The sequence below is a fragment of the Xenopus laevis genome, chromosome 5L (assembly GCF_017654675.1).
Source record: "Xenopus laevis strain J_2021 chromosome 5L, Xenopus_laevis_v10.1, whole genome shotgun sequence".
Classification (NCBI taxonomy): Eukaryota; Metazoa; Chordata; class Amphibia; order Anura; family Pipidae; genus Xenopus; species Xenopus laevis.
In genome coordinates this window covers 122,961,568-122,989,047 of record NC_054379.1, presented here as the reverse complement: position 1 = coordinate 122,989,047, position 27,480 = coordinate 122,961,568, and the positions used below count along the sequence as shown (strand labels likewise).

General features: G+C 39.4%; 1 protein-coding gene across 2 annotated transcripts; it reads right to left on the bottom strand.

Annotated features, from left to right (window-relative positions):
• Positions 1 to 2,717: 2,717 nt before the first annotated feature.
• rarres1.L (retinoic acid receptor responder (tazarotene induced) 1 L homeolog) lies at positions 2,718 to 25,159 on the bottom strand. Of its 2 annotated transcripts, none has more exons than XM_018261756.2 (6): positions 24,797 to 25,159; positions 11,633 to 11,695; positions 11,301 to 11,475; positions 9,902 to 10,038; positions 5,598 to 5,660; positions 2,718 to 5,457 (listed from the first exon to the last, which is right to left on the bottom strand). In XM_018261756.2, exons 1-6 carry the CDS (start codon positions 25,016 to 25,018, stop codon positions 5,317 to 5,319), a joined length of 801 nt encoding a protein of 266 aa, XP_018117245.1. In that variant the 5' UTR covers positions 25,019 to 25,159; the 3' UTR covers positions 2,718 to 5,316.
• Between the last annotated feature and the right edge of the window lie 2,321 nt (positions 25,160 to 27,480).

Genomic DNA, 27,480 nt, shown 5'->3' with positions numbered 1-27,480 from the left:
ATATTTATCAAAGCGTGAAGTTAGAGATCGCCATAGTCCGCTGGAGTGAAATTCCGCCTCTCTCCATTCATTTCTATGGGATTTTTAAAAGAGTATCAATGGCTTAAAGTGAAAGTTCACCTTTAAAAAAGCCATAGAAATGAATGGAGAGAGAGGCGGAATTTTACTCTAGCGGACTATGGCGATCTCTAACTTCACTCTTTGATAAATATACCCCCATGTCTTATATTATCAGAGATCAAGCCTTATCTAGAAGCTGTGCTGAAAGCGTTTAGCTCAAAGCCTTTGTAGAGTAATTGGGAGAAATACAGAGGAGGTAATATGCAAAGCAGAGGATTCTTATGGGCACTTATTAATTATAGAGGAATAGGCAGCCCTGAACTGTGACCAGGGATTCTAGGGTAGGAGGACCCACCTTAAAGGAATCCTGTCATCGGAAAACATGTTTTTTCGAAACGCATCAGTTAATAGTGCTACTCCAGCAGAATTCTGCACTGAAATCCATTTCTCAAAAGAGCAAAAAGATTTTTTTATATTCAATTTTAAAATCTGACATGGGGCTAGACATTTTGTCAATTTCCCAACTGCCCCTGGTCATGTGATTTGTGCCTGCAATTTAGGAGAGAAATAATTTCTGGCAGGCTGCTGTTTTTCCTTCTCAATGTAACTGAATGTGTCTCAGTGGAACATGGGTTTTTACTATTGAGTGCTGTTCTTAGATCTACCAGGCAGCTGTTATCTTGTGTTAGGGAGCTGCTTTCTGGTTACCTTCCCATTGTTCTTTTGTTTGCTGCTGGGGGGGAAAGGGAGGGGTGTGATATCACTCCAATTTGCAGTACAGCAGTAAAGAGTGATTGAAGTTTATCAGAGCACAAGTCACATGACTTGGGGCAGCTGGGAAATTGACAAAATGTCTAGCCCCATGTCAGATTTCAAAATTGAATATAAAAAAAATCTGTTTGCTCTTTTGAGAAATTGATTTCAGCGCAAAATTCTGCTGGAGCAGCACTATTAACTGATTCATTTTGAAAAAAAAATGTTTTTTCCCATGACAGTATCCCTTTAAGCACAGATGCATTTAATATCCCATGCTGGATATGATTCCAAAGAGGTGCCAAGATCCTATAGATCCATTCAGTTAACATCCCTTGTGTTGTATACTTATGCTGAGCTATGCTTACAGTTAAAGAAGTTCCTTCATTGATTACATTCTCCCTTTGGTACGTATTTGCCCATATCACATCATAATTTTGAGCTGCCAACAGGCAGGGGTCATAGGCCACTATTCCGTTAGTCTTCTGCTATTGCAAACTGGGTCTCCTTAAAGGAAACAGTTCAGTGTAAAAATAAAAATTGGGTAAATAGATAGGCTGTGCAAAATAAAAAATGTTTCTAATATAGTTAGTTAGCTAAAAATGTAATGTATAAAGGCTGGTGTAACTGAATGTCTTAACACAATAGCCAGAACACTACTTCCTGTTTTTCAGCTCTCTAACTCTGAGTTAGTCACTGACCTGAAGGGGAGCCACATGGGACATAACTGTTCAGTGAGTTTGCAATTGATCCTCAGCAGCTCAAATTCAAAAGTAACAGTTATGACCCATGTCCCAACCCCCCCCCCCCCCGTCAAGTCTCTTGTTACTGCCTGGTAACCAATTAGTGGGAACCAAGAGAGCTGCAAAGCAGGAAGTAGTGTTCTGGCTATTATGTTACACATCCAGTCATTCAAACCTTTATAGATTACATTTTTGGCTAACTAACTATATTGAAGACTTTTTATTTTGGACAGCCTATTACCCAGTTTTTATTTTTACACCGAACAATTCCTTTAATGGCGTGTGCATCCCTTTCTATGTAAGGAGCCTCTCAAAATTAAGAAATAAGGTTTTAAAGGAACAGTTCAGTGTGAAAATAAAAACTGGGTAAATAGATAGGCTGTGCAAAATAAAAAATGTTCCTAATATAGTTAGTTAGGCAAAAATGTAATATATAAAGGCTGGAGTGAACAGATGTCTAATAAAACAGCCAGAATCCAACTTCCTGCTTTTCAGCTCTATAACTCTGAGCTAGTCAGCGACTTGAAGGGGGGCCACATGGTACATTTCTGTTCAGTGAGTTTGTAATTGATCCTCAGCATTCAGCTCAGATTCAAAAGCAACAGATATGACCCATGTGGCCCCCCCTCAAGTCTCTGATTGGTTACTGCCTGGTAGCCAGGGTAACCAGTCAGTGTAAACCAAGAGAGCTGAAAAGCAGGAAGTAGTGATCTGACTGACATGTTATACTTCAAATCACTCCAGCCTTTATACATTACATTTTTGGCTAACTAACTATATTAGAAACATTTTTTATTTTGCACAGTCTATTTACCCAGTTTTTATTTTTACACTGTACAATTCCTTTAAGAGCTCATGCCATTTTGCCAGCACATGTATAGGTACATCAGCCCTATATATTAATGCCAACAAAACAACGATCACATGTACATGGTTATATTCCACTGTATCCTGTAGCGTACAGTCACCAATACTAAACCGCTCATTTATGAACATAAGTGCAAATGAATTAAGCTATATATTGCACACTAAAATGGAAGCAAACGAATGAAGTTCTATATTACATACACATTGATATTCCTCAAGCGCATTTGTGCATCCTTTATTTACTAACTTGAAACATCCCTTTATTAAATAATTCCCCACCAATGAGATCAAAGATTAAAATGAATACGTCATTTTATTAACATATTAAATACTTCCATTCTTCACAGGTGTTTATTTCTAAATGTAGCATTTCTAGTGCAAAAAAATAGATTACATTTTTAATATAGTAAGTATATGGCTTTGTGTTACACTCTAGTAAAGTGCAGTGTATATATAACTAGCTTTTTATACACTTTGTTCTATTTCCAGCTTAAGAGTTTACATGAAACTTTAAAGCCATGATGCAATAACATGATTTAATAAAGATGGTGATTGCCCTGCAGGTCCCCAGCATCAGACATACCTTTAAATTGGGCATGTACCACTTGTCTCACTGTAGCCTCCCATATAGGGGTGCTGGGAGCTGCAGCTCAACAATTGTTCAGGCCCTCATAGAGGTAGTTTAATAATAATAATAATAATATTAACTTAAAGTACAGGCATGGGTCCCCTTTTAGAGATTATGGGGCATGTTTACTAATATTGGAGATGAATATCACCAGTGATGTTGCCCATAGCAACCAATAAGATCTTTGCTTTTGTGTTCTAATTGCTGATTGGTTGCACCAGTGACTTATCTCCAAACTCCGTAAACATGCCCCTTAGTTTTACAAATTGTCAGATCCAACCACGTGACCTTCAGGCTGATAATTTAATCAGGGGGCAGGGCAATAAAGTAACAAATGGCTTAAATTAACTATTTCTTTCAACCAAAAAGATTTTCAGTGTGCTTGCAATATGGTGAATAAAAAATGGACAAATTGACCAACACAGAGTACAGGCAGTTTTATTGTGATTCTGCCACAGCAGCCTGCCATGTAACAGTAGTCAATGATTCAGCTGCACTGACAGTACAAGCCTAAAAGTATTAGTCACCCATTACATATTTGCAATTGGTGAATCATGCAGAGCTTTAAAGTACACTAAAGTAGGATGCATTTACATTTTATATCTTGGAAACTAAAAAAAAAAAAAGTTTGTAAATTGCAAAAGTGCTCAGAATCGGAGCAATTTTACATTGATTTGTTTTGGGAGTTTACATTTCCTGGAGGAGGAGGAGGATGATGATGGTGACAATAATGGAGATAGCCTCAAATAACACAGGATAATGGCAGCTCCCACTTTTATGTATGAAAGAAAGACGGAGAGAGCCGTTACAGGTACAAAATGTCATTAGAAAATGAATAGAGCAAAAGGAACTACGTCAATCGATATATCTTTGTGCCTTTGCAGTTAATGTAATTGAAGAAGACTCCAGCTAGATGTTAGGCTACAACAAATATGTACTTTTTTACCATGGTGTACGGTGTGTTACTGGGGGAAACATTTTTTACAAGACCAAAGTGGAATGTCACTTCCCTCAACCATTCATTTTTTAAAGCTGCACACCACTTTACTTAAAGGGACATTTACGTCTGTGGTCTGCACCTCGTGTCTCCGACCACATCCCCAGAATGGGGGAAGAAGTGCTCGGAATGAGCATTAAATTATGCTCTTGCACTTCTCCCACCACTCCTCACAAATGAACCCTTATGAGTATTGGTTATATTTTATACCACAATGTATGTTTGAATCCCAAATTAGTATTGGGTGAAACTGACTGTAATATCCTCTTATTTACTGCCTTAAGAAAAACAGATATATATTAGGTCAGTGTTTTGGTGCTGAAACACTTTCATCGGGGCAGAAGCTCTCTGTTAAAGGAGACATATAGCATATGTAAAAAAAAAAAAATGTTGTAGGCAATAATTAACTGCTAGTTTTGGGGCTAAAAATTAATATCTTCAAAAATGCCCCCTTTATTGGAGCTCCCTATAGATCTGCTGAAGTCCCTGTATGTGTCTCAAATGTGGGTGGGGTTGTCCTTATGTTCCTTGCAAGAGCCACAGTAGTAGGGGGACAGCCAATCACAGTCCTGCAGTCACACAAGCAAAGATAGGCTTCAGTTCAGGACAGCTAGCTGCTGATTGATTCCTGTCCTACAGTGCAGTCTGGGAAAGGAGGCAGCAGGAAGTGGAACAGATGGGCAGAACTAGTAGGATTTTTGCAGAAATGTTCAATAAATCAGCCAGAAACACTGCTTTTGTAAGCACAAAATATATACTTATATATTTAAATGTATAATGCACTAACACATTCTTGTTTTTCACTCAAAATGTGTCCTTTAACATTGTAGTGCAGTGGCATTCTCATACAGTTGTAACTAGTAGTCTAGAAGCTGCAGGTTATAGTAGAAGTGTACATATTCTATATATTTCTCCTGTGTCATCCAATTTGTGCTCATTTCTTTCTGTAGCCATTTATTATATTGGGAACCTCAAGGAAGGGCAGGAAATAAGTGGGGTGAAACAATGGCTGACATCACTATAGATGTAACAAGGAGCTTAGCGAGAGCAGCCAGTGTGTGAGTATTGTGTATACGGTGTATTAATACATCCTGTGCCTTTCAGCAGGCTGCAGTTAAAGTCCTGCATTAGTAAGTGCATCTACGGAGCTGGTGGAGTAATCCTGTTCCTATTTGTCTAGTCTAGAAGCTATCCCACCATTATAATCAGAAGTATCATTTTCAAAAACCTTGATATTAGGTTCTTACAGAAGACAAGCATTCTTTGTTCTATTTGAAATTCCCGAAGAAAGTTGATCCTTCTTCTGATTCTGTGCCGGAGCCATTCTCAGCGTTGTGGGAACACTCATAATCTACTTTGGGCGGCTTCCCGGGAATCCAGACAATATGGAGGCTGCAATATATCATTTCCTGAAAGACAAACATGCGGCGTCTGGTCTGTGCAAACGTTATGCTATGTAATTATAAATATTTAAGGCAAAGTAAAAGGAAAAATATATCCCCTTATCTGGCGCATTGTGTTACATACAAAGGATTTAGCTAGCCCATACCTCTGTTGGGAGTTCATGAAGGAGGATGTCGTAATCAAAAGCAATCGAATCATCTTTCCGGGGCTGAAAATAAAAGTTCATTATGTTGATTAGAAACACAGAATTTACCTAAAAAATAAGCAAACACTCAAGTTCTTTTTGTGGGTTAAAATCATTGTTTTTCAGCACTGCTGTGTGTTTGGCCTAAGCTTTTATTTAAATGGTTTCTTTCTAACTCTCTCCTAAAGAAACACACATTTTGAACTATATTGCCTCAGAGGATGCAGACCCGGGGGTATACCATGGGCTACAGTGCTCTAAGCATACAGTACCGATTCATGCATGATTAAAGTACGGTTAGCATTGCCTCTTTTATTAGAATAAAACAAAAGTAAAATGGCTACTAAGAATTAAATACTAATAGTAGTATGTCAATGAGAAGTTGTATTTCCAGTTTGCAATTTGGATCAACAATCAGTTATAATTTGTGTTTTAGTGATATATGTGTGTTGCATTATAATGAATCGTGTACTGTGAGAATTATTAGAAGTCATCTAAGAGTTCCATGACCTGTATAAAACCACTCGGTCTTGGCCATGTGCTATATTATTATATGACCATGGAATTCCTCTGTGACTTGTACCATCCTTTTATTTTACAATGGTCGGGGTACAATTTATACAATACATACAGGATATTAATCCAATCATAAACTAGTAGTACAGTAGTAGTAGTAGTAGTAGTACTTTTTTTCTCAATGTTCAGCAAACTAGAGCCTCCTCCCCGTGTTAATTTGTAGCATGGGCTGTGCTAAAACATGGCTCTTTATGAAGCAAATGTCAAGCCAATTCCTGTGTCATGGCCACAAACAGCTACTTTCCATTACACTGGTCATTGTTCCTTCTTTCAAACAATTTCGAGTCAGCTCAAATGCCCCAGCTTCACAGGGAAAAAGGTGCACGTACCATCAGTGGTCCATCCTATACTCAAATCAGCAAAATTAGAATTTTTCAGCACAGCACCAAGTTGTTAAAAAATGCCTTTATTAAAACTCTCATGGCAGACCCGTTCAGCAACGTTTCAGGCCTATATGCGGCCTTTTATCAATTGTTCCTTCTTTCAGCAAGATAAAAATTAAATGTTCTCTTCAAACGACGGTTGAACAAGCTGTAACTAAACCAAGCACATGTATTCTCTGTGAATTTGCTGGGTATTTTAGGAAAATATGATTGCCGGATTCACAGTTTCAACATGAGCTATTTAGTTCAAGGTGGGCTGCGTTCCTACATAAAGACCGCCAGGGTTCTGTAACAACTCCAGTCTAGTGAGATCCTAACACGTGAATAGGCATGGCCCACTACAACTGCACACTGCCTGCCACAGAAGAAGTGGGGGGGGGGAATGCCTGCATAGGGGGTCCCAAATGTCCTGTGTTTTCTACCAAACTGAATATCATATGTATAACTCACACAGATAATTCCATCACGGCACAACCTACTCTATGATTTATTTTCCCTCTACTTCCCAGGGCACCGGGAGCATGGATCTACATGCCTACTGGGAGCTGCTGAATGTTTGTGCATGTGGGTAATTTTATGAAAGGAAGACATATTAATACCAGATAGACCAAGCAAAATTTTGCAGTAAATGCCTTGTATGCATGTGTGCACTGAACTGATTTATTGCCCAGTAGTTCATAGCGGGAGTGAAATCTAAAATAACCAGGGCTTTACATATAGATGCAATAATTCATGTCTCATCAACCATGATGATAAAACCAGCAACGGACCTATACACTTTGGCCTTTTGAATTCTACATATATGCCTCCCCCACCTTTAGAAACCTGCTTCCCTGCTTTGCTATAAATGTCCTAAAAATTTTGAAATTAACATTTTTTTTTTGCTCTTAAAATGAAAATTTGGCATGCCGCAAATATTTTACCTTTGATTTAAACAGTTTTGGAGTCCTACCCACACTGTTATTGAACACACTGACTTTACCCCCTTCACGCCTATACAACTCCTTTGGAAAAATTCAAAATCTGGCTTCCCTCCTTTCATCTCCGGAAAAGAGTAAGAACTTACCTTTACTGATTAAAGATGTGGTAGATCCTACTAAAGGAAATTTACTTAACTGGCCTGAGTTAAAGAGACAAAACAACCTAAAGCCCAACGACCACTTCAAGTATATGTTTATTAAGAGTGGTTTACTAGGAGTCCAAAACAAAGAGTCATTTGCTTTTCAAAAACATTGGCTAGCTTTGTCAATACATGATTTAACTGAGAATCCTGATTTAATGAGCATTAGGGCTCTTACAGATGAGCATTTGAAGCTGCGCTCCCCTGCGTTCCGTTTTTATGCGTTCAGTTGCAGGGGAGCGCAGGAATAGACGCATTCAGTTTTTTAAATGGGGCTGTACTCACACAGGCGCATGTAGGCGCCGAACGCAGGAAAAATGCAGCATGTTGCATCTCAACCTGCGTTGTAAATAAGACACTCCAATTGTTATCATTATTGTATTCCTGTTCTATATCCAGTTTGGAGATGTCTCATTTTACAACTTAGCATTTTTGTTAAATTCCTACTTGTTTTGGTTTTAAAACTCAATAAATACATACACTGAAACACACTGACTTTCTTTCATTTTTTATAGAATTTAGCTGAATTCCAACCTATTTTACAACATAGGGGTTGCTGGCAGCATGGTATTTAGTATTACTGTGCTTAATTCCAACCGGGGTACTATCTGCCTGGACCCAGTATATTCTCCCAGTGTTTGCATGGGTTACTCATACAGTATGTCTTCTATGTTTTCTACTAGATAATCTCATGTATAAATATACCACAATGTGAGTGAGCATTTACAGTGTGATTGATGCAGGGAAATTAGATTGTAAGCTCCATTGGGGCATAGGCTGATTCAAGTGAACATATGGTACTCTTTATACCTGTGTGTAAGATACAAGGAAGGACTTCTATCTACTGGTCAGCACAGGGCATTGCAGACAGAAGCAAAAAGCCGCATATCAGCTTCTATACTGGTAATAGAAATGTCTGTGTACCTTTTAATTGGTAACTATTGATTAAACCACAACTAAAACGTGTGCATTATTCTGTAGGCATAGCTTTTAGAATTGCTGCTGTTCAGTGCTGAGGTTCTGCATGTAGTCTGTATATTATTTGTTCGGTTCCTCCCAGAGCCCGAGATAGAGAGTGTTCGTGTGTGTGAGCATGGACTAATGTGAGTAAACATAATCTGTAAAAGTCAGGTATTGGCATTCTTTATAATAACACTGCAGCCTATGGTCAGTGCCTCTACTTATGTTACCATACTGCAGCTTCCAGTACAGATGTGGGACCTGTTATCCAGAATGCTTGGGACCTGGGGTTTTTCTGTAATTTGAATCTTTGTACATTAAGTTTACTAGAAAATCATGTAAACATTAAATAAGCCCAATTGACTGTTTTTTCTTCCAATAAGGATTAATTATATCTTAGGGGAAACAAATATGTATATAATTACTATGTATATATATTTAATGAATATGTTTGTAGCACTATTGTGAAAGTATTAGGACTAAATAGGTTATTTTTCATCTATTTAGCAATTCCTTGGCACTATGAAGAAAAAAGCAGCTTGAAGTGCAGCAAACTGCAGGAAATCTGAGATGTGACCTTGACAGAATGTCACAGCAGCACAAACAATGCTGTACTTTTCCATAATGTGACATCTGGTACTGGCCTCTCTTGTACAACTATGGCATATAGAAAATATATTCAGTGGCCCTCCAGCTAGTGACCAACTGATAAGAAGGGCTGTGATGCTGAGAGTTGTAGTCCAAGAAGAGCTGGGAGGCCACGGGTTGGGTATGGCTGACTCATCTAAAGAGAAAGGGAGTGGTGGACGAACAACAGCTGGTGGATAGAAACAATCTGCCACTGTATAAAACATGATGTTCTAAGTACTGAACACTTGGAAGCACATTTAGGCTAGAGCCGCACACATGTTAATATAAGCTCAGTGATGCGCATGGCTCCGCCCACAACTCGTTAACTTCCCAGAACTACCACTTTATTTCATCAGCATCAGCTAAGGACAAAGTGTTCAGGAGAATGGAGGCACAAAGCAAGACACACACATGGGTAACCTGCAGACGCGAAAATACAAAACCTAGCCAAGGATATGGGGGATGCTGGGAGGTTAGCTTTCCTGCTCCATAGCATTTTCCTGCATGTTTCATTGCTAACCTTGTTTATTGTACATATATTCTTGAAAGCTCTGACTAGATAGAAATATATATATATTTGTATTAACCCTTCTTACCAGCTGCTGCACGGTCTTGATCTGTGCCATAGTGTAACTGCGTTCCTCGGTGGTCTTTTCCCACACTACAAAGCTGCTTCCCATAATGGCCAAGTACCACACGGGCAGCATATCGGGCTCAATAAACCCAAAACTGTCTGATAAAAAGAAAAAGAACACAAGGGAGTTATTCCTATCTCCTGGTATGACGTTTGTATTAATTAATTTTATTTTTAATGTGTCAATTTCATTACGTCAGAAGATTGCAACAATGAGACTCTCAGAAATGGAAAATATTTCTCTGTTCTATGGTCAGAAATTCAAAACAGGGGAACAATAAACACTTTGTACATTTCAGCCTCTTTTTGGCATCTTCCCCAGGGTGATAGTACAAAGAATACATGGATTAAGTGGGCACAGAGGAAGAAGGTGGATTTATGAAGTTCCAAGACTTTTCAGAGGACAGAATCATTATTTGTGTTCCTTCTGAGAACAGCGTTGGTGTGTCCCTAGGTACTGTGCTGAGAAGAAATGCATGTACTATTTCTGTGTACTGACAATTAATAACAGTGTAGGACAGGGCTGTCCAAATGTAGGCCTGCTGGCCAGATGTGCCCCCATGTATTTTTCCATCCCTCGTCTGCCTTTGGGCTCATTTTAAAAACATGCAGTATATCAAATAATTGTCCCTCGGCATGGAAGAATGAGGTAGCACTGACATAGGAGCAGCAGGCTTGCCTGGCAGGATTAATTAGTTTAATTATACACCACAGTGAATACAGTATAGGTGCTTGTGGGCAGATAGCAAGGGCATGCACTGACAAAGCAAGGAGGGGATATTAGACAGGGAGAAGAGCTCTAATGGTGAATAGAAAGACTACTCTGGGCATACCATAGGATTGTATGATTACTGTTAGAATTGAGACATAAAGTAAAGCCATCCTTCAGCCAATGACATTCTCTTAGTGTCCCCAGTGAACTTTGCCCCACTGTGTTCTCAGTGACAGTGTCCCAAGCCCACCTATTTACACAAACTCCAACAGTTTTATGAAAACGTTACCCAAGCTTTGCATCTATATTTTCCCGTGTACCCCTCGTACTTATTTACAGGCACTGGATAGATGGTGCATCATGCAAGTGGCTCCTTCCTCTCATGGGCTTTCACTTCAACAGACTGGTCTGCTGTTTCTCATTGGCAACCACTGCCCCTTTATTTTTCAAAACACTGTGCATGAGAGCAGGTGGCGTTTCTTACTACACAAAGGGGCACATTTCCTTAGGTGCGAACTTTTGCTTCAAAAGTCTCCACCGTATTATTTTGTGACGAATACACACATTCATCAAAATGCGAAATTACGTCTCGCCAAAAGAATGCTGACAAATACTGAGCCAAGAACATCTATCACAGACTGCAACTTACCAGGAATGTCCTTTCCACTAATGGGTGTCACTTGTTTCTTCATTTGCCTGTAAAAATTATAATCATTTTCCCGTGCCTTCGTCAGGCTCCCGCTGGTGGTGCAGTTGATATGTATAGCTGGCTTTGCCTGTTTCTGTCGGAAGAAAACTGATGCAGTGCATACCCGAGCCTCCTGCTAGGATAGAGAAGCAGAAAAAAACGCAGGTCCTGAGAACTCAGTGCTCATATTCTCAATACAGCACACACTTCAATCTTAACCCCATAACGGCTCACTAACAAAACAACCAGCAAAAGTGATCCATGGATTAAAAACAAGGCCGTGTTGTACTTACATTGGTCTGATAGTCCTTAGTTGTGAATTCAATGTAGAATTTGTCTCCGATCTCTGGAATGGACTGAAAGAGAAAAGAAATTATCAGTTGTACAATCCCAACCGATTTTCTCTCTTTGTCTCAGAGTGATCATCGATCTATACAAGAAAGAGAGCATTTACCCTGGGACCCCAGTTTTTAAAAGGGTTCACAGAATAAAAAATTCCCTATAAGTGCATTGTGTAACAATCATAAAAAAATTAACAATAATGAAATAATGAAGACCAACTGCAAATAGTCTCGAAATATCATGGTGTGCTTCATGGTTAACTGGCTTCTGATAAAACTGACCCTAGTGTGTGTGAATATGATAAGGGCATTAGATTGTAAGCTCCACTTGGGCAGGGACTAACGTGAATGATGATGTGATATTTCTGTAAAGTGCTGAATAAATTTGTCAGCACTATAAGGGTCAGGTGTCAGCTGTTATTATAAGGGTCAGGGCACACGCTCAGATTCAGGGAGATTAGTCGCCCTGCGACAAATCTCCTCTTCTTCGGGGCGACAATGTAAATCGCCGGCAAGATGACACTCAGAGCGCTTCGTTTTCCGAAGTCGTCTGAAGTTGCCTCAACGACTTCGGAAAACGAAGCGCTCTGAGTGCCCTCCCGCCAGCGATTTACATTCTAGCCAGGGGGAGGCAGTTTGGGGAGATTAGTTGCCCCAAAGAAGAGGAGATTTGTCGCTGGGCGACTAATCTCCCTGAATCTGAGTGTGTGCCCTGACCCTTATAATAACAGCTAATAATACAGGTATGGGATCACTTATCTGGAAACTCATTATCAAGAAAGCTCTGAATTACAGAAAGGCCATCTCCTATAGTCTCCATTTCAATCAAATAATTCTGATTTTTTAAAACTGATTTCCTTTTTTCTCTGTAATAAAGAAACTGTATCTTGTACTTGATCTCAACTAATATTTAATGAATCATTATAAGATGCAAAACCAGCCTATTGGGTTTATTTAATGTTTAAATTCATTTTAAGTAGACTTAATGTATGGAGATCAGGCTTACTTAAAGATCCATTATCCAGAAGGCCCCAGGCCCCGAGCATTCTGTATATACAGTATAGCACAGTATACATGGTTGGTTATCGTCTCCCATTATCCCTCAAGCTTCCAGTGCTGGGTCTTTGTACTTACTTACTGTTTATTGCTTTCAGCTGCCATTAAGCCTTTATCTTAGGTATTTATCCATAAGAGTATTTGAATTAACTGGGGCTTAAAAGCACCTTGTTTGCCTCACTAAAGCTCCCTTAGCAATAGGAAAGTGAATGTGGTTGTAAAGCTTAATTGCATATTAATGTACAGTGTTGCAAAAGGGGTCAAGGATTATAAAGGGGAAGTTAAAAAAATATTGTTGCTCAAAGGGCTCTTCTGAGCACATTTTGCCATTTACATTTATTTAAGTTTTTGTAATATTAACAATTTTGCATCACTTACCTTGATTTTTAACAGTAGCAGTTAGAGAGTTAAGCTGTCTGATGCGGGAAGCGTCTCCGCTCATCTCTGCACAGTTATCTCCTGCGCTGGTGTAGATTTGAAATCTGACAGCTGACGATTAGTGACAGAACTGTACAGAGACGTGCCCAGAGACACTGCCTGCATTTGACATTTAACCCACTGGTGGCAGGATGGCCAGCTGAGAAGTGCTGCTGCTTTTTAGAATCATGATATTTGCAGTGTAAAACTGCTAATATAACAAAATCTAAAGAAAATTAAAAAAATGTATGTAAATAGCAAAGAGACCCAGTAGTTTACCTCTGCATCAAATACATCATCATCTCCAATGTATGAAGGGCTTAAAGCCTCTGCCTCACTGAAGATCCCTTAGTAAAGGCTGAGTGAACATGGTCTTAATGCTTAACTGCAAATTGCTACCCTTGCTACAAGGGTTTTACATGCATCACAATATTAAATGTACCAAAAGGAAATCCTGCCTGGAGCCACTTGCATTCAATTTCTCCAGGCTAAACACTTCCCAGCCTTCTCCTAAACTGTCATGTGTGTGGTTTAGCCAGCTGCGTTAGGGATTTATTGATGCGCATGGCAGTCAGTGATTAAACAGTTAGTATTAATAATTGAGCAAATGGTTCTAGGGATTTAAGGGAGAAGGAATACCATATTCTACTTGGCACTGCCAAAATGACTACTTTTACTTAAAGTACCTGTTCCCTGACCAGGCTATCAGCAGAAAACCGCACCGGTTGGAGTTCTTCTAGCGAGCGCCACGGAGCGATCCTCTTTCTGCTTCTTTAGGGCTTCTTGCGGCTGCACATGCACAGTAGAGTGAAAAGCCGGATTTTAACGAAAAGCCAACTATTTTGCTCTACTGCGCATGCGTCTGCCCCGGGAAACTTAAAAACCGAAGAAGCAGGAAGAGGATCGATCTGTGGTGCTTTTTAGACGAATCCCAGGCCGGTGCGGTTTTCTGCTGATAGGAACACTGGCCCGGGGGAACAGGTAAGTAAAAGTAGCCATTTTGGCAGCCCCAAGTAGAATATGGTATTCCTTCTCCTTTAAAGCGATTTTTACATTTGATCCCAATGGTACAGTGTGTGCCTAGAAAAGCAACAATCTGGATTTAGTTACAGAGCATTATCTTGTCAGCCGTTCAAGAGAAAGAGCCCAGTGTGAATTCCCATATCTCTCTGATATGAAGACATTGTGTGGACTTCCATGACAAACACACACACACATTATACTACTAATTATGCACACAGTCTTCAAATATATGGACAAAAAAGGATCAGAAATCGGAGCTAAAATGGCATCATCCCCATGGCAAGTCAGCAAGTGCTGTTGTAAACTACCAGTCCCAGAAGCCTCTCCCAGACTAAACCATATAGTTTAGGCAAAATGATACCCATTCAAAGTCCTGAATGCAAGCATGGGTACAGATAAATGTATGGGACCTTTTATCCAGAATGCTCAGGACCTGGGGTTTTGTGGATAATGGATCTTTCCGTCATTTGGATCTTCATTTCTTAAGTCTACCAGGAATTCAGCTTTATATAAAATATCTTAATTACAGAAAAGAAGTAGTGCACCAAATGAATTATTGTCATGTTTGGCATTAATAACAAACCCATTGGGAAATACAATACTGTCTCTTTCAGGGAATAGGAACACCACACAGAATGTAAGGAATGTTGGACAGGGAAATGATAATGTAGTTGAACTATTGCACTGAAAAGAGTTCTTATGAGCCAACAGAATTGTAAGACCTCCATTTACTTTAATTATAGGGAGTAAGTAATATGTAACCTTTATGTTCTCTAGAGATGATATTATGGAAGTACATTTGTGCCAGGGGAAGTTCCCTAAATATCTTTTACTATTCTACATTTCATAAAAATCTGTAGTGCTTAGGAAGTGTGCCTCATGTGTACATCAAGAAATATACCCTTTTCACTGGATTTACTGATTGTACTGTATTACAGACATGCATACAACACTATAAAAAGTAATAAAAGAAGATTTGCAATATTTTTGTGACAAACACCCTTGAAATAATGCCATTTGATAGCAATGTTATCACTGCACTTTCATTGGCTAAACAAGGGCCCATTCAGCATCTGAGATACTGGGTATCCTGTTGGGCAGTGATCAATTAAGTGATAATCCATATTTCAGAGCTCAATAATTATTTGAATTAACTGGCTAATAGTATCAGGGGGTACAGAGGGTACTGCAGTCAGGGGCCCCATGGCAGAGGAGGTCCCAAGAGATGTGAAAATGTGATTTGTGAGTTATGAAGGGGCAGACATTGTGCTGTCGTAGGTGAGATTTAGGTGGATTGTAAATGTGGTTTTGATTATAAGAGCACTTAGCTGGAGTCAGGGGTGTGATCATTGGGGCCCCATTTTTCTTGTTGGCAGGATACTCTTCTCAGGCCACCAATGGGTTGATAGTTAGTCCAGTTGACTGATGGCGGCCCTGAATGGAATTAGACATTTTCTTTGCAGCTGGAGTTGCATAAACTGCAGGTATAAATAGTGTCTCTACTGACATTACCTTCTGTACTAGCTGTAATGGGCAGACGTGTCAGCTCCCAAGCATTCTTCATGATTCGCCCTATTCGGAACCAGCTGAATCTGATTCCCAGATTTGGTATTTCCCAATTCATTAGCCAATTTTTTTCAATCTAAATATGCAAATTAGGGCTTGGATTTGAATCATCATTCAGCCATACCAAAAATTTGGGATTAAAGGGGTGGCTCACTTTTAAATTAAATTTTCCTATCATATAGAATACCCAATTCTAAGCAACTTTTCAAATGGCCTTCTTTATTTATTTATTTTATAGTTTTTGGATTATTTACCTTCTTCTGGCTCTTTCCAGCTTTTAAATGGGGGTCACTGACCCCATCTAAAAACAAATGCTCTGTAAGGCTCCAAATGTTTTGTTATTGCTACTTTTTGTTACTCGTCTTTCTATTCAGGTCCTCTCCTATTTATATTCCAGTCCCTTATTCAAATCAATCCATGGTTTCTATAGTTATTTGGATCCTAGCAACCACAACGCCGAAACTGCAAACTGGAGAGTTGCTAAATAAAAAGATAAATAACTCAAAATCCACGAATAATAAAAAATGAAAACCTATGGGCAAATTGTCTCCAAATATCACACAAAAAGTTAATTCATAGGTGAACAACCCATTCAATGCTTCCCTGTTCACATAGATAGTTGCTGCAGGCTGCACTGGCTTCTATGCATCTGGTTTGGCGCCTTTCCAGTATGACATTTAAAAGAAAGATATGTAAAATCAGGGGGTGGGGTGAGATACAACACTTTCAATCCGTTTTCTAATTGGAGAGTACACTGGTAAGAATTTAAAGTTCAGACAGCTGATAATCAAAACAATTCAAACACAAATAGTCCTATGGGGTTTAATTTCATATTATCTGTTATTGCCACTTTCCCCTACATACTGACATTTCTTTTCAAATGTCCCGTTAAATGAGGAATTTCCTGTTTTGGTAAAAAAAGAAACAGCGGAGCTGGAAAGTCACACAAGTGAAAGAGTTAAAGTCTGTAATACTCTGGCATGGGCTGCACAGACGAGCCACCAACCTTACTCAATTCATTAAAGCAAAGCCGTGGTCAGATTCCTGTAATCCCGAGCTGAGACTCAAACATGGCTTTTTCACTGCTTGATCCTTTTTGTCCCTTCCTATTCCTCCTACGCTGCTCTGAGCTGATCCTTAATCGCTTTTAACATGGAGAAATGATGTTTCTCCCAACCCCAAGATGAGAGAGGCGGGTGGGCTGGAAGCCAGATCACTGCTAAATAAACTGCACTGGTGGTTTTTCTGGGGTTTGATTGTATTCTCTTCTATATAAGAAACTTCAGAAACTCTATCTAATATAATCTGTCCTCTGTATCACCTTTAATATCTGAGATGGAACCACTGCCTTTAACGGTTGCTTCTATTTTTATCAGGGTAAGAAGTCACATAACTCTTGATTGCTCTGGCTAGTAGGAAACATTTTTAGAATTGTGATTGTTTTTAAAATATAATCCGCAGGCAGACATGCGTGGTAATGCAACAAGTGAAATATAATACCATTACAGAATTGGGTGTTTAAATACCAGAGTTGAATGAGCCCCATTAAACAAACATATGGACACATCACCTTGCACAATAGTCTGAGGCTTCTTTATGCACAAGCAAACCATCACTGATATCACTTTAATCAAATTATACAGGTAGGCAATCTGGAAACGCATTATCTAGGAAGCTCTTAAATGCAGCCAGACCATTTTCCATGTGCATTTTAAGGAAACAGTTCTTATTTTGAATTATGATAATAAACAGTGCCTTGTAATTGATGTTAAACACCATATTGATGGCAAAGCAATCCTTTTGGGTTTATTTAAGTTTTCCAGTAGACTTAAGGTTTGGCAATCCAAAAAAGAAAGCTGTAAAGCTCCAGGTTCCAAACATTCCAGATAAAAGACCCCATAATTTAATATATAGCATGTGAGCAGCTCATCTGCAAAACAAAATGAACATAACTCCATAGTTTTTGCACAGTTAAGACATTCTCTTACTATATAGATTACCATATATAAAGATGGTGCTGTTTCACTGGTCTTTAAAACATGCTTTGACATTGGCCAGATACAGTGGCGCAACACCATATTCTCCCGAAAATCCCCACAAACAAATCATTGGTTTGACTTTACAGTTAATGGCTGGCATCATAAAGACAAGCAAAGCAAAGCCTTTTCTTCATAGCTGGAATGAAGCTTAATTTTTTTAGGGGTTTCCCCTGTACTGAAGAATAGTGCAAATGCTAATAAAACTTTCACTCTATAAAAGGAAGATTACTACGATTTTAATAACCAGCTACAGCCTCTCCCGAACCTACATATAAGCTCTTGTGCTTTAAATCTTACTGTGCAGCCAAAAAATTCACCCTCAGTAACTTCACGCAGCATATACAGTATATAGGGACAGTATCACTTTTATGTTTTCAATGATCATTTTTCTTCATGCTATTTAGAGTGTTACATCTTTTTATTTATATATTACACCCAATCCATACATATTCATATTTGCTGACAGATTCTATCATTAGCAGAGAAAACCCTAAAACCCAAAGGCTCCAGACAACAATGAAACTTGTCCATTTATTATTGTTTAGTAGCTAAAATACATGCAGTGAATATAACCAAAATAGTCCTCCATAAGCCCCTATACGTCTTAGATCCCACTGCCGCAAGCTTCCACATTACCCCATAGCCATCTGTGTTATATTCTCTCTCTTCAACTAAGTTTCTCAACAACCGCATTTCCTTGATTCTACTTGCGCCATTCTACTGACGTCTCTGAGGAATGCACCCACTTCTATATGTAAATGCAAATAAGAGGGACAGAATGTTCTGTAAATCAAGCTATGCCCTCATACTTAACCACAAACTACTCATTAACCTTATTCATTTCAATGATCATGAAGATATTGTAAATGTCAGACAGTTAATATGTAACCGTATATTAAACTGTAACCACGTGTTGTATTTTTGTTACTGAATTCCCATTGCCCACATTATTTCACAAGGATACAAAAAAAAACAAGCCTGAAGACTGATGTCGTTAAAAAGTTTCGGACATTTCTCAAAGCCAATATAAATAAACAATAACTGGCAGAAGCTATTGAAATAATATACACAATGAGGCTTTAATTCCTGGCCTCTAGTTCCTTTATATGGATATATAGGGATAATGGTACTTGCTAACTCCACATCTTATATCCGGGCTTCACAGGCTGCTGATTGGCTGTCACTTCATGAATGTTTTGTTTGCCTTGGGACATGAATATTCTCAATGGCCCCTAGGAATGGCAGTGCCTTTGTAAGACTCCTAGTAAATTTAGGCGGCTGTATTCAGCACCGAATTGTTATGGGAACTGGCGCGGCAGTCACTGCTATAGCAACCAGCAGTCCAGGACTACAAGATTTTTATTAGAATGGTGAAGGGGTGGGCAGGCTGCTCTCTTCTTAAAGGGTTTGTATTTATCTTTTCCAGAAGTAGTGACAATGTTCTATGGAACAAGTGGTTTGGTTATACCCTGTTTACTCATCTACCAGGGCTACCCAATCAGGGACTGCTGCAACCTGTAGTTCAGCACTAGCTGCACACCACTGGTTTTAGATATGTGCCCCTACTTCTCAATGTATCTAATTGTTTAGACAAATAATGAACCACTATACCTGTACTGGCCAATATGGTTTCCTATACTTTGAGATGCTCAGCTTAAAGTAATTGGCTTTTGTGCATGGTGCTGGTTCATCACCTTTGGAACAGCACATCGCATGCAGTGCCAGGTCTGCAGAAACAGTAATGTATGTTCAGCACTAAAAAGGGGTTTAATGCCTTCAGAACCAAGCATGTAAAATAACTGCTTCAAACAGCGCATCCAGGTGCACACTCGCACACGCCTTGCTTGCCTTCTTCTCCCAGCATGTGTGCCAGACCGGACCCAGCAACTCAAGTAAAAATAGGTATTAAAAGAAATTATAAATAATAATTTAAAAAAGCTAGATGGCTCCTGATTACACTTGGCCCCTAGGCTATAGCTTAGAGGAGCATGTGCATTAATCCGCACATCCAAATCAGGTAGAAAAACAGCATATAGTATTATATTTAAAGGTCCCCATAGATGCCAAGATCTTTCATTGGTGAACGGCCGATTTTAGCAAAATCCGACCAATCCACCAAATTATCGTGAAGTTAGTGGGAATCGAATGATCGCGCATCTTACGATTTTTTTGTCCGACATCAAATTGATCGGCCAGGTTTAAAAAAATTTATCGGTCCCAGCAGTGTCAGACTGGGATGCCTGGGGCCCACTGGAAAACCGCTGAGTGCGGGCCCACTCTCCAAATTATTTTTTCTTCGTTCACTTTTCTTCTTTCTTTATTATTTTAATAATTTCTCCTTACATATTATTATCCATTCTTCCCTCCATTTCCTCTCTTCTCTCTTATAAATGGGGGAATGGCTGTGGTATAGATATACAAAGCAAATAATTGGGTGAGCAAAAGGGCCCACTGATACCTGGGCCCACCGGGAGTTTTCCTGGTATCCCAGTGGACCAGTCTGACACTGGGTCCCAGTAGTGTATCTATGTTTGCAGGGCCAAGCAGGCAGCTACCCTCATTTTTCCTAGCAATATCGCCTGAAATGGTCTTTTTAGTTGATGGTCAAATCGTACATTTAAACAATCATTTCGAGATAATCGTGGTCTCACGATAACGAAAAGATATTTTAAAGATCTTTACATCTATGGCCAGCTTAAGTTTAACAACTCCGAATGAACCCCAGTGTACATTTATACTTATACAGATCCATCTATACACTCACATATATATATAAACTATATATAACTATATATATATACTGATACTTTTACTAAACATACTGTAGGTGTTAAAATCCCAATAGCCTTAGTATTAAAGGGGTTGTTCACCTTCCAAATACTTTTTTCATTTCAGTTGTTTCATTCATTCAGTTCTTTCCAGCTTCCAAATGGCGATCACTGACCCCATTAAAAAAAATGCCCTGTAAGGCTACAAACATATTGTTATTGCTTCTTTTTATTACTCATCTTTCTGTTCAGGCCCTCTCCTATTCATATTCCAGTCTCTTTTTCAAATCAATGCATATTTGCTAGGGGAATTTGGACCCTAGCAACAAGACTGCTGAAATTGCAAACTAAAGAGCTGCTGAATTAAAAGCTAAATATCTCAAAAACCCCAAATGCAAAAATGAAAGCCAAATGCAAATTGACTCAGAATATCGCTCACTACACCATACTAAAATGCATTTAAAGGTGAACAACCCCTTTAATGTCCCTGTCTCTGGTGTTTGAGTCTGGCAGCTCAGTGATCCAGGTGCAGATTCTAAACTGTTATAATTTGCTACATTCGTTGATACATTTCTCAGCAGCATCTGTGGAATATTAGCAACTTTTGTATCAATTCTAACAGCTGCCTTTAATGAAATGGAGGGATTCTGCTCAGCAGGGACAAAAATAAGAAATGTATTAACTCATGTATCAATTTAGAACAATCAGTGCCTCCCCCTCACAGAGCTGCTTTATAAAGACATACGGTTAAGTAGATGAAAAATTAAAGTTTACATTTCAACATAACAAAAATGGTCAAATAGAAAGAATTTGAAAAAAAGTATTCAGTAAAATGGGAAGGGGAAAAAATTTTATTTTGTATTTTGAAAACACAGACGCTGAGGTATTTAGTATAAGAACATATTTGTGAAATGACTGACTTTTAACTTTTAGCTCTCTTTGACTCTATATCTTATTCTAATTACCTTGATCTTTTTCTATGGGGAAAAGTCTAAGTAGATCACATCCAATGCCATCCCACAGTCAAGGTTCCTGCCATCTACTCATAGAAGGCACTTAAAGGGAATATCAACCCCCAAAATAAGTTTTTGCCTAATAAAAGAAAACCTAATTCTAAGCAACTTTACAATATACATTCATTATAAATTTTGTATGGTCTTTAAGTTATTTGTATATAGCAGAACCCCCATGTTCAGGGGACCAGAAAAAAATGGTGTAAAATCCAGGAAAACGTAAAATGTAAAATCAGGGAAATGTATTATGCATAATATATAGGTGGGACCACCAAACAACAATGTAAAATGAGGGGAAACCTAATATCAAGGGATGTAAAATCGAGGCTCTACTGTATGTATTGCTATTGAAAACAGTGTTTGTCTGCCCCTTTCCTTTCTGTAAGACAAGCTAGATGATTAACAGATTTGTTTTTCTCTGGAGAACGAAGACTTTTGAAACATTGTTTAAAAAGTAACAACCAGGAGTTAAGAAAATGGTGCTTCCAATAACAATTGTTTTTATAAATAACTTTAAAAGCACTGATATTTTTTAATAAATTAATATTGGGAAATTGCTTAGAATTATGTTTTTTATTAGGCAAATATTAAATTTTGGGGTTGACTTGCTCTTTAATTTGTCTGGCAAAATCTATTCAGCATGAAACCATGCTCTCACAGACTAGTGATTTCAATGTAATAAAAATCTGATATCTTAATACCCATTTCCAAAGGCTTTCCTACCACTGATGTCAATCTAACAGGCCTCTAGTTTTCAGGGTGAAAACAGAATCCCCTTTTGAATAGTGGTTGCCAGCCTCTTGGTACCATGCCAGAACTCAATTTCTGAAAAATTAAGTTAAGAAGTTTGTCATTTACAGAGCTAAACTCGTTTAGGACCTTGGGATACATTCTATCTGGTCCTGGAGCTTTGTTAAATTTACATTCTCAAGTCTCTTTTGAATTTCCTCCTGAGTGACCCATGCATTAGAAGTTGTATTGATAGAATTAGGTCTATTAAAAAGGAGGATTCATTAGTTAGTTCCTCATTTGTGCAGACAGAGGAAAAAGAACAGTTCAGGATCTCTGCTTTTTTAACTGCTCTCGTCAACCAATTGACCTCCCTCTGATAAAAAGGACCCCATCCGTTCCTGCTTCAATTATTGTTTTACAGTTTACATAATTAGATTTATATTACTTCTCTCTGTAATACCCTTTTACATCTCAATTTGAGCTTGTCTGATAGCTTTTTTTACATGCATTATTGGTTTTCCTTGTACCTGGTTTCATCTGTCCTGGCTAACTCGATTGCCTTAAAAGTACTAAATAATTGTTCTGAAAGGAGCCCAAGCAATAATCATGCATACAGACACTATGCAGTAAATCACAGGCTACTGAACCTCCAATCGCAAACAACAAACCAGCTGAAAAGGTTAAGGAAAATCCATCCAAATTATAATATATATATATATATATATATATATATATATATATATATATATATATATATATATATATATAAAGTCAATTGTGGTGAGCGCACTCTTACCGGATTTTTTAGATGATGGGTGCGTTGGTCAAGTTTTTTGCATATGTAGTAAAGAATGGACCCGCACTCCAATGTTCTTAGTGAAAAAAATGATGTGTTTTATTCACAATGCATATCCAACGTTTCGGTCCACGCTGGGACCTTTCTCAAGGATATATATATATAAAAGAAACTTTTGCCTAATGAACAAAAATGTAATTTAGGCAGATTTTCAATATACTTTCTATATATTTTTTTAATGGTATTAAAGATATTTGTAAGTTCCTATTGAAAGCTGTATCTGTGCATCCATTGCCATTCCCTACATTGCTTGTCCTGACTAACTGTATTATTGAAATACTGTCACCATACTCAGCTCTCCTGCAGCCAAGATAAGCCAAGGTTGTTAGCCAGACAAAAGAGGTGGCTTTGAACATCCTTGTGTGGCATTATAATTATGGCTGCAATGGTTCTCAAAGAAACCAGTGGCTATACTAACAATTGGAACTGCTAGCAGTTGGATGCTGCCCTTTGCACTCTATGGGGTTTTGCTGCCTTTGGCACAGGGAGGCAGTACTGAGGGAGTAGAGCAGAGATGTGAGTGTGTCAGAAATGGTTCTATATGGTCCAGTCTTAAGCCTTTGTACCACATGCATTCATTATTTTATAAGCCCCTATGAGATGATTTGCGTAAATGGCAGGGTACAATCTGAATAGCACATGTGCACTCACCAGGAAAATCAATTCATGCACCGTTATAGCAACCACTCAGCTATGCAGCCCCCGCAATAGCAACCTTCTTCGTTTTCACTGATTTGGGGCTATTTATTTCATGGTAATAAGGCAAAATAAAGAACAACTATTATGCAAGGAATGCAGATGTGCCTTGGGCCAGTGCCTACAGGGCTTCAACTGAGAAATCTGTGCTCCTCTCCAGATTTTACTAAACTTCAACTTTCTCCAGTAGGTCCTGGGGGCAGGAAGAAGTTATAGTTTAGCAGCAGCTGGAGGCTGGGCTACCCCTACATAAAGTGATAATGAGCAAAGCATGTGCTTATTTATATGTGTTCTTGCTTTGCTGCGCACTCAGTGTCTAAAGGTGGCCATAGACGCCATGGACTGAAAACTTTGATCGGGTGTCTTTGAAGGCCATTGTTAGTGCTGAATCGTCAGATACAAGTAAAATTCTATTGTTTCTACCTGTACATCTGATGATTCAGCTCTACACGTATGTATTGAAACGAATGATCTTTCTTGGAAAGATCTTTTCCAAGAATGATCGTATCTATGGCCACCTTTACTGGAATTAGAGTGTAGCTCCCTGGCAGGAGGGTAGAGCTGCACATATGATGGGAGCAAGGGCTGCCAATAGACCCAGTAGGGCAGGTTTTTGTTCTGTACATCTATAACCTGAGCTCCTTTCTTTCCCTGCAAGAGTGAGGATTATTGATGCCCCAGTTGGGCAGGACCTACAGTTCATTCCTTTCCCTGAGGGAATGAGGATTCTTGATGGAAATGATGACAACTGAATCAATAAACTACTTTCATTTAGAAAAACCAATCCGTTTTACTTTTGCGCCTGTTTTCTGCTCCAAAATCTGGGATCCCATTCGCTCCTAAAAATGCCTGATTCCAATCCCCGGTCCCGTTATTGATCCCAATGCAGTCAGGCAAGTGGAGGTGCCGCAGGGAGACAGCCTTACAACAGGACATGCGCCACAACTCACCTTCACGGTCGCCTTCCTAACCACGTCTAGATAGACAAGCTGGTGAGGAGAGCCCGAGTAGTAGTTGAGATACTGCACTGCCACCCTGGCCGCTTCCCTGGCCGCTCGCTGGGACGTTGGGATCTCCCGGACGGACCAGGTTGTCGGGGAGAGGGCGAATGGCAGCGCTTGTATGGCATGGGGCAGGAGAGTGACGAGCCAGAGAAGCGGCTGCTGCTGCATGGTGCTAATACTCAGGTGTCACTTTACTGCTCCTCTGTACACTCTGTAGATCCCTCCGCTCACAATCACTCGCTTCTGATCACAACTCGTCTGCGCCTCAACGTTTATTCTGTCAGGGTCCTCCCCTCTGAAGGTGGTTGTCATTACAGGGGCGCCTCTGATTGAAAGGCAACTCCCGCCCTCTTCCTTGTCACCCCTCCTCCCACCTTGCAGCTGTGGGCCCGTGTAGTTCCGCTACATCCCACTCTCTTCTTCTAATTGCTTCCCAGAAGTATTTCAATATTCCTGACCTATTTTCTCCAGATCTCATTGTATCGTCATCCATCATCTTCATCTGACTTCCCACCAGCACATGATCATCTCTCTTATTGTTTTTAGCCTCACCACATAATTGCCAGTACACATGTATGATCTATGAGAATGTATGCAATTTTACACTGAAAGCGCTTGTTCACCTTTGAATTAGGGGCAGATTTATCAAGGATCAAATTGAATGTGTACTTCGACTAGAGAATAGTCCAAATTCGATTTGAATTTTATGAAAATAAATCAAAAATTCAAATATCGAAATTTATCATGTACTGTCTCTTTAAAACTTCAACTTCGACCATTCGCCCATCTAAAAGCTGCCTACGTGTTGTTTTGGCCTATGGGGGAACTCCTAGAACCTATTTGGAGTCAATTTATACTTCAAATCGAATTCTATCCTATTTCAAATCAAACAATCAAATACAGCCTATTTACCTGCAAAAAAAACATTGATTTTTTAAAATAAATTTCAGTTGGTCTTTTTTTATTCTAATTACGAAGTTATGGGAGCAGGCCCGGATTTGTGGAGAGGCCACTAAGGCCCAGCCTAGGATGGCAGGATTTTAGGGGGCGGCATGCTGCCCAACCACACCCACATTGGTTCAGAAACACTGGGGATGCGCAGGAGATACAATAGTTTTTTAAATTTCCCATTCGCCAATCCCCATTTCTCTGGTCCAGACGATGAAAATCTGCATAAATCAAAGGGAGGGGACGGGGCGGTTAACATCAGCGGGCCTAGGGCTGCCCGTTATGTAAATCAGACCCTGTATTGGAGTTCAAAAAAACTCCCATTACTTTGAAATTTGATAAATCTGCCCCTTAGTACAGTAAAAGTAAAAGGCAGCATGAAAACTCAATATGAATCTGAGAGCAGCAAACAATGGGTATACCACTACAGGCATCAGCACACCTACTAGGTTATTGGGAAAATCAGTATTAAACAGTTCACACTTGGTCAAAACCAGATTGCTATAATCATAACACTGACACAGTTATGCAGGGCATGGTGTTTCACAGAGGTTCATCATTTATATCAGTTTCTGTCCCTTGTAGAGATTACATCGTAAGATTTCCCATTCACACACAGGACCGCCATCAGGGGGGCACAGGGGGTACATTTGTACCGGGTCCGGGCCTAAAAGGGGGCCAGGCACCAAACCGCCAAAGTCTTGTAGAGCCGAAGATCCAAAGTCCCAAAGATTCGAAGTCCCGAATCACCGAAGACCTGAATTGCTAAAGACCCAAAGCCGCAAAAAGACCAGAAGTTGTAGTCCTGAAACCGCCAAAGTGCCGTAGAGCCGAAGTTTCAAAGTCCCGAAGATCCGAAGTCCCAAATTGCAGAAGCCATGAAAAGACCTGAACCCATTAAAAGACCTGAAGCCATGAAAAGACCAGAAGATGAAGTCCTAAAGCTGCGAAAAGACCCAAAGCCCAAAAAGACCAGAAGTCATGGAAAGACCAGAAGTTGAAGTCCTGAAGCCGCGAAAAGACCCAAAGCCATGAAGAGGAGCCTAAGGTAAGTACAACTGAACACCAATGTGTGTGTGTTTTTTCTTAAATTTTATTTGGGGGGGTTGCGGTGAGCTGAGCAAGACCAGGGGGCCCAGAAAATTTTGTTGTACGGGGGCCCCGTGATTTCTGATGGCGACCCTGTTCACACAACACATTTGGGTCATTGCATTACCTTTGTGTATGTTTGACATTACCCAGAGGAAACCTGCCCACTATGCCTGTGACTTATTAACACTCACAGTAGGAAAGGAATTCAAGTCTCAATCTCTGTGTCCAGTATAACCTGTTAATATGAACTGCATTAAGCACCTCCCCCCCTCATATATAAGATTCCAATTCTACTATTCCTGTTTGCAGTGGATAAAGGTAGTGATACACTAACAGGAGTTTCTCAGTTTCACTTTCATGTCTATTTATAATGCATGGAAACAATTTGCTGGCCGGTGGAGCACTGGCATACCAGAAACATTCTGAGGAATCAAAACTTGTAAGTGAAAGAGTCTGGGAGGCAGATTTACAAAGCAGCATTATTTTGGATCATTTAAAAAATGTCATATTAGTTGGACAACTGAAGAGTCAGCACCAAGTGGTCCAGCCTTGGCACTGGTACAAGTAACAGATGGGACTTTTCATTGTAA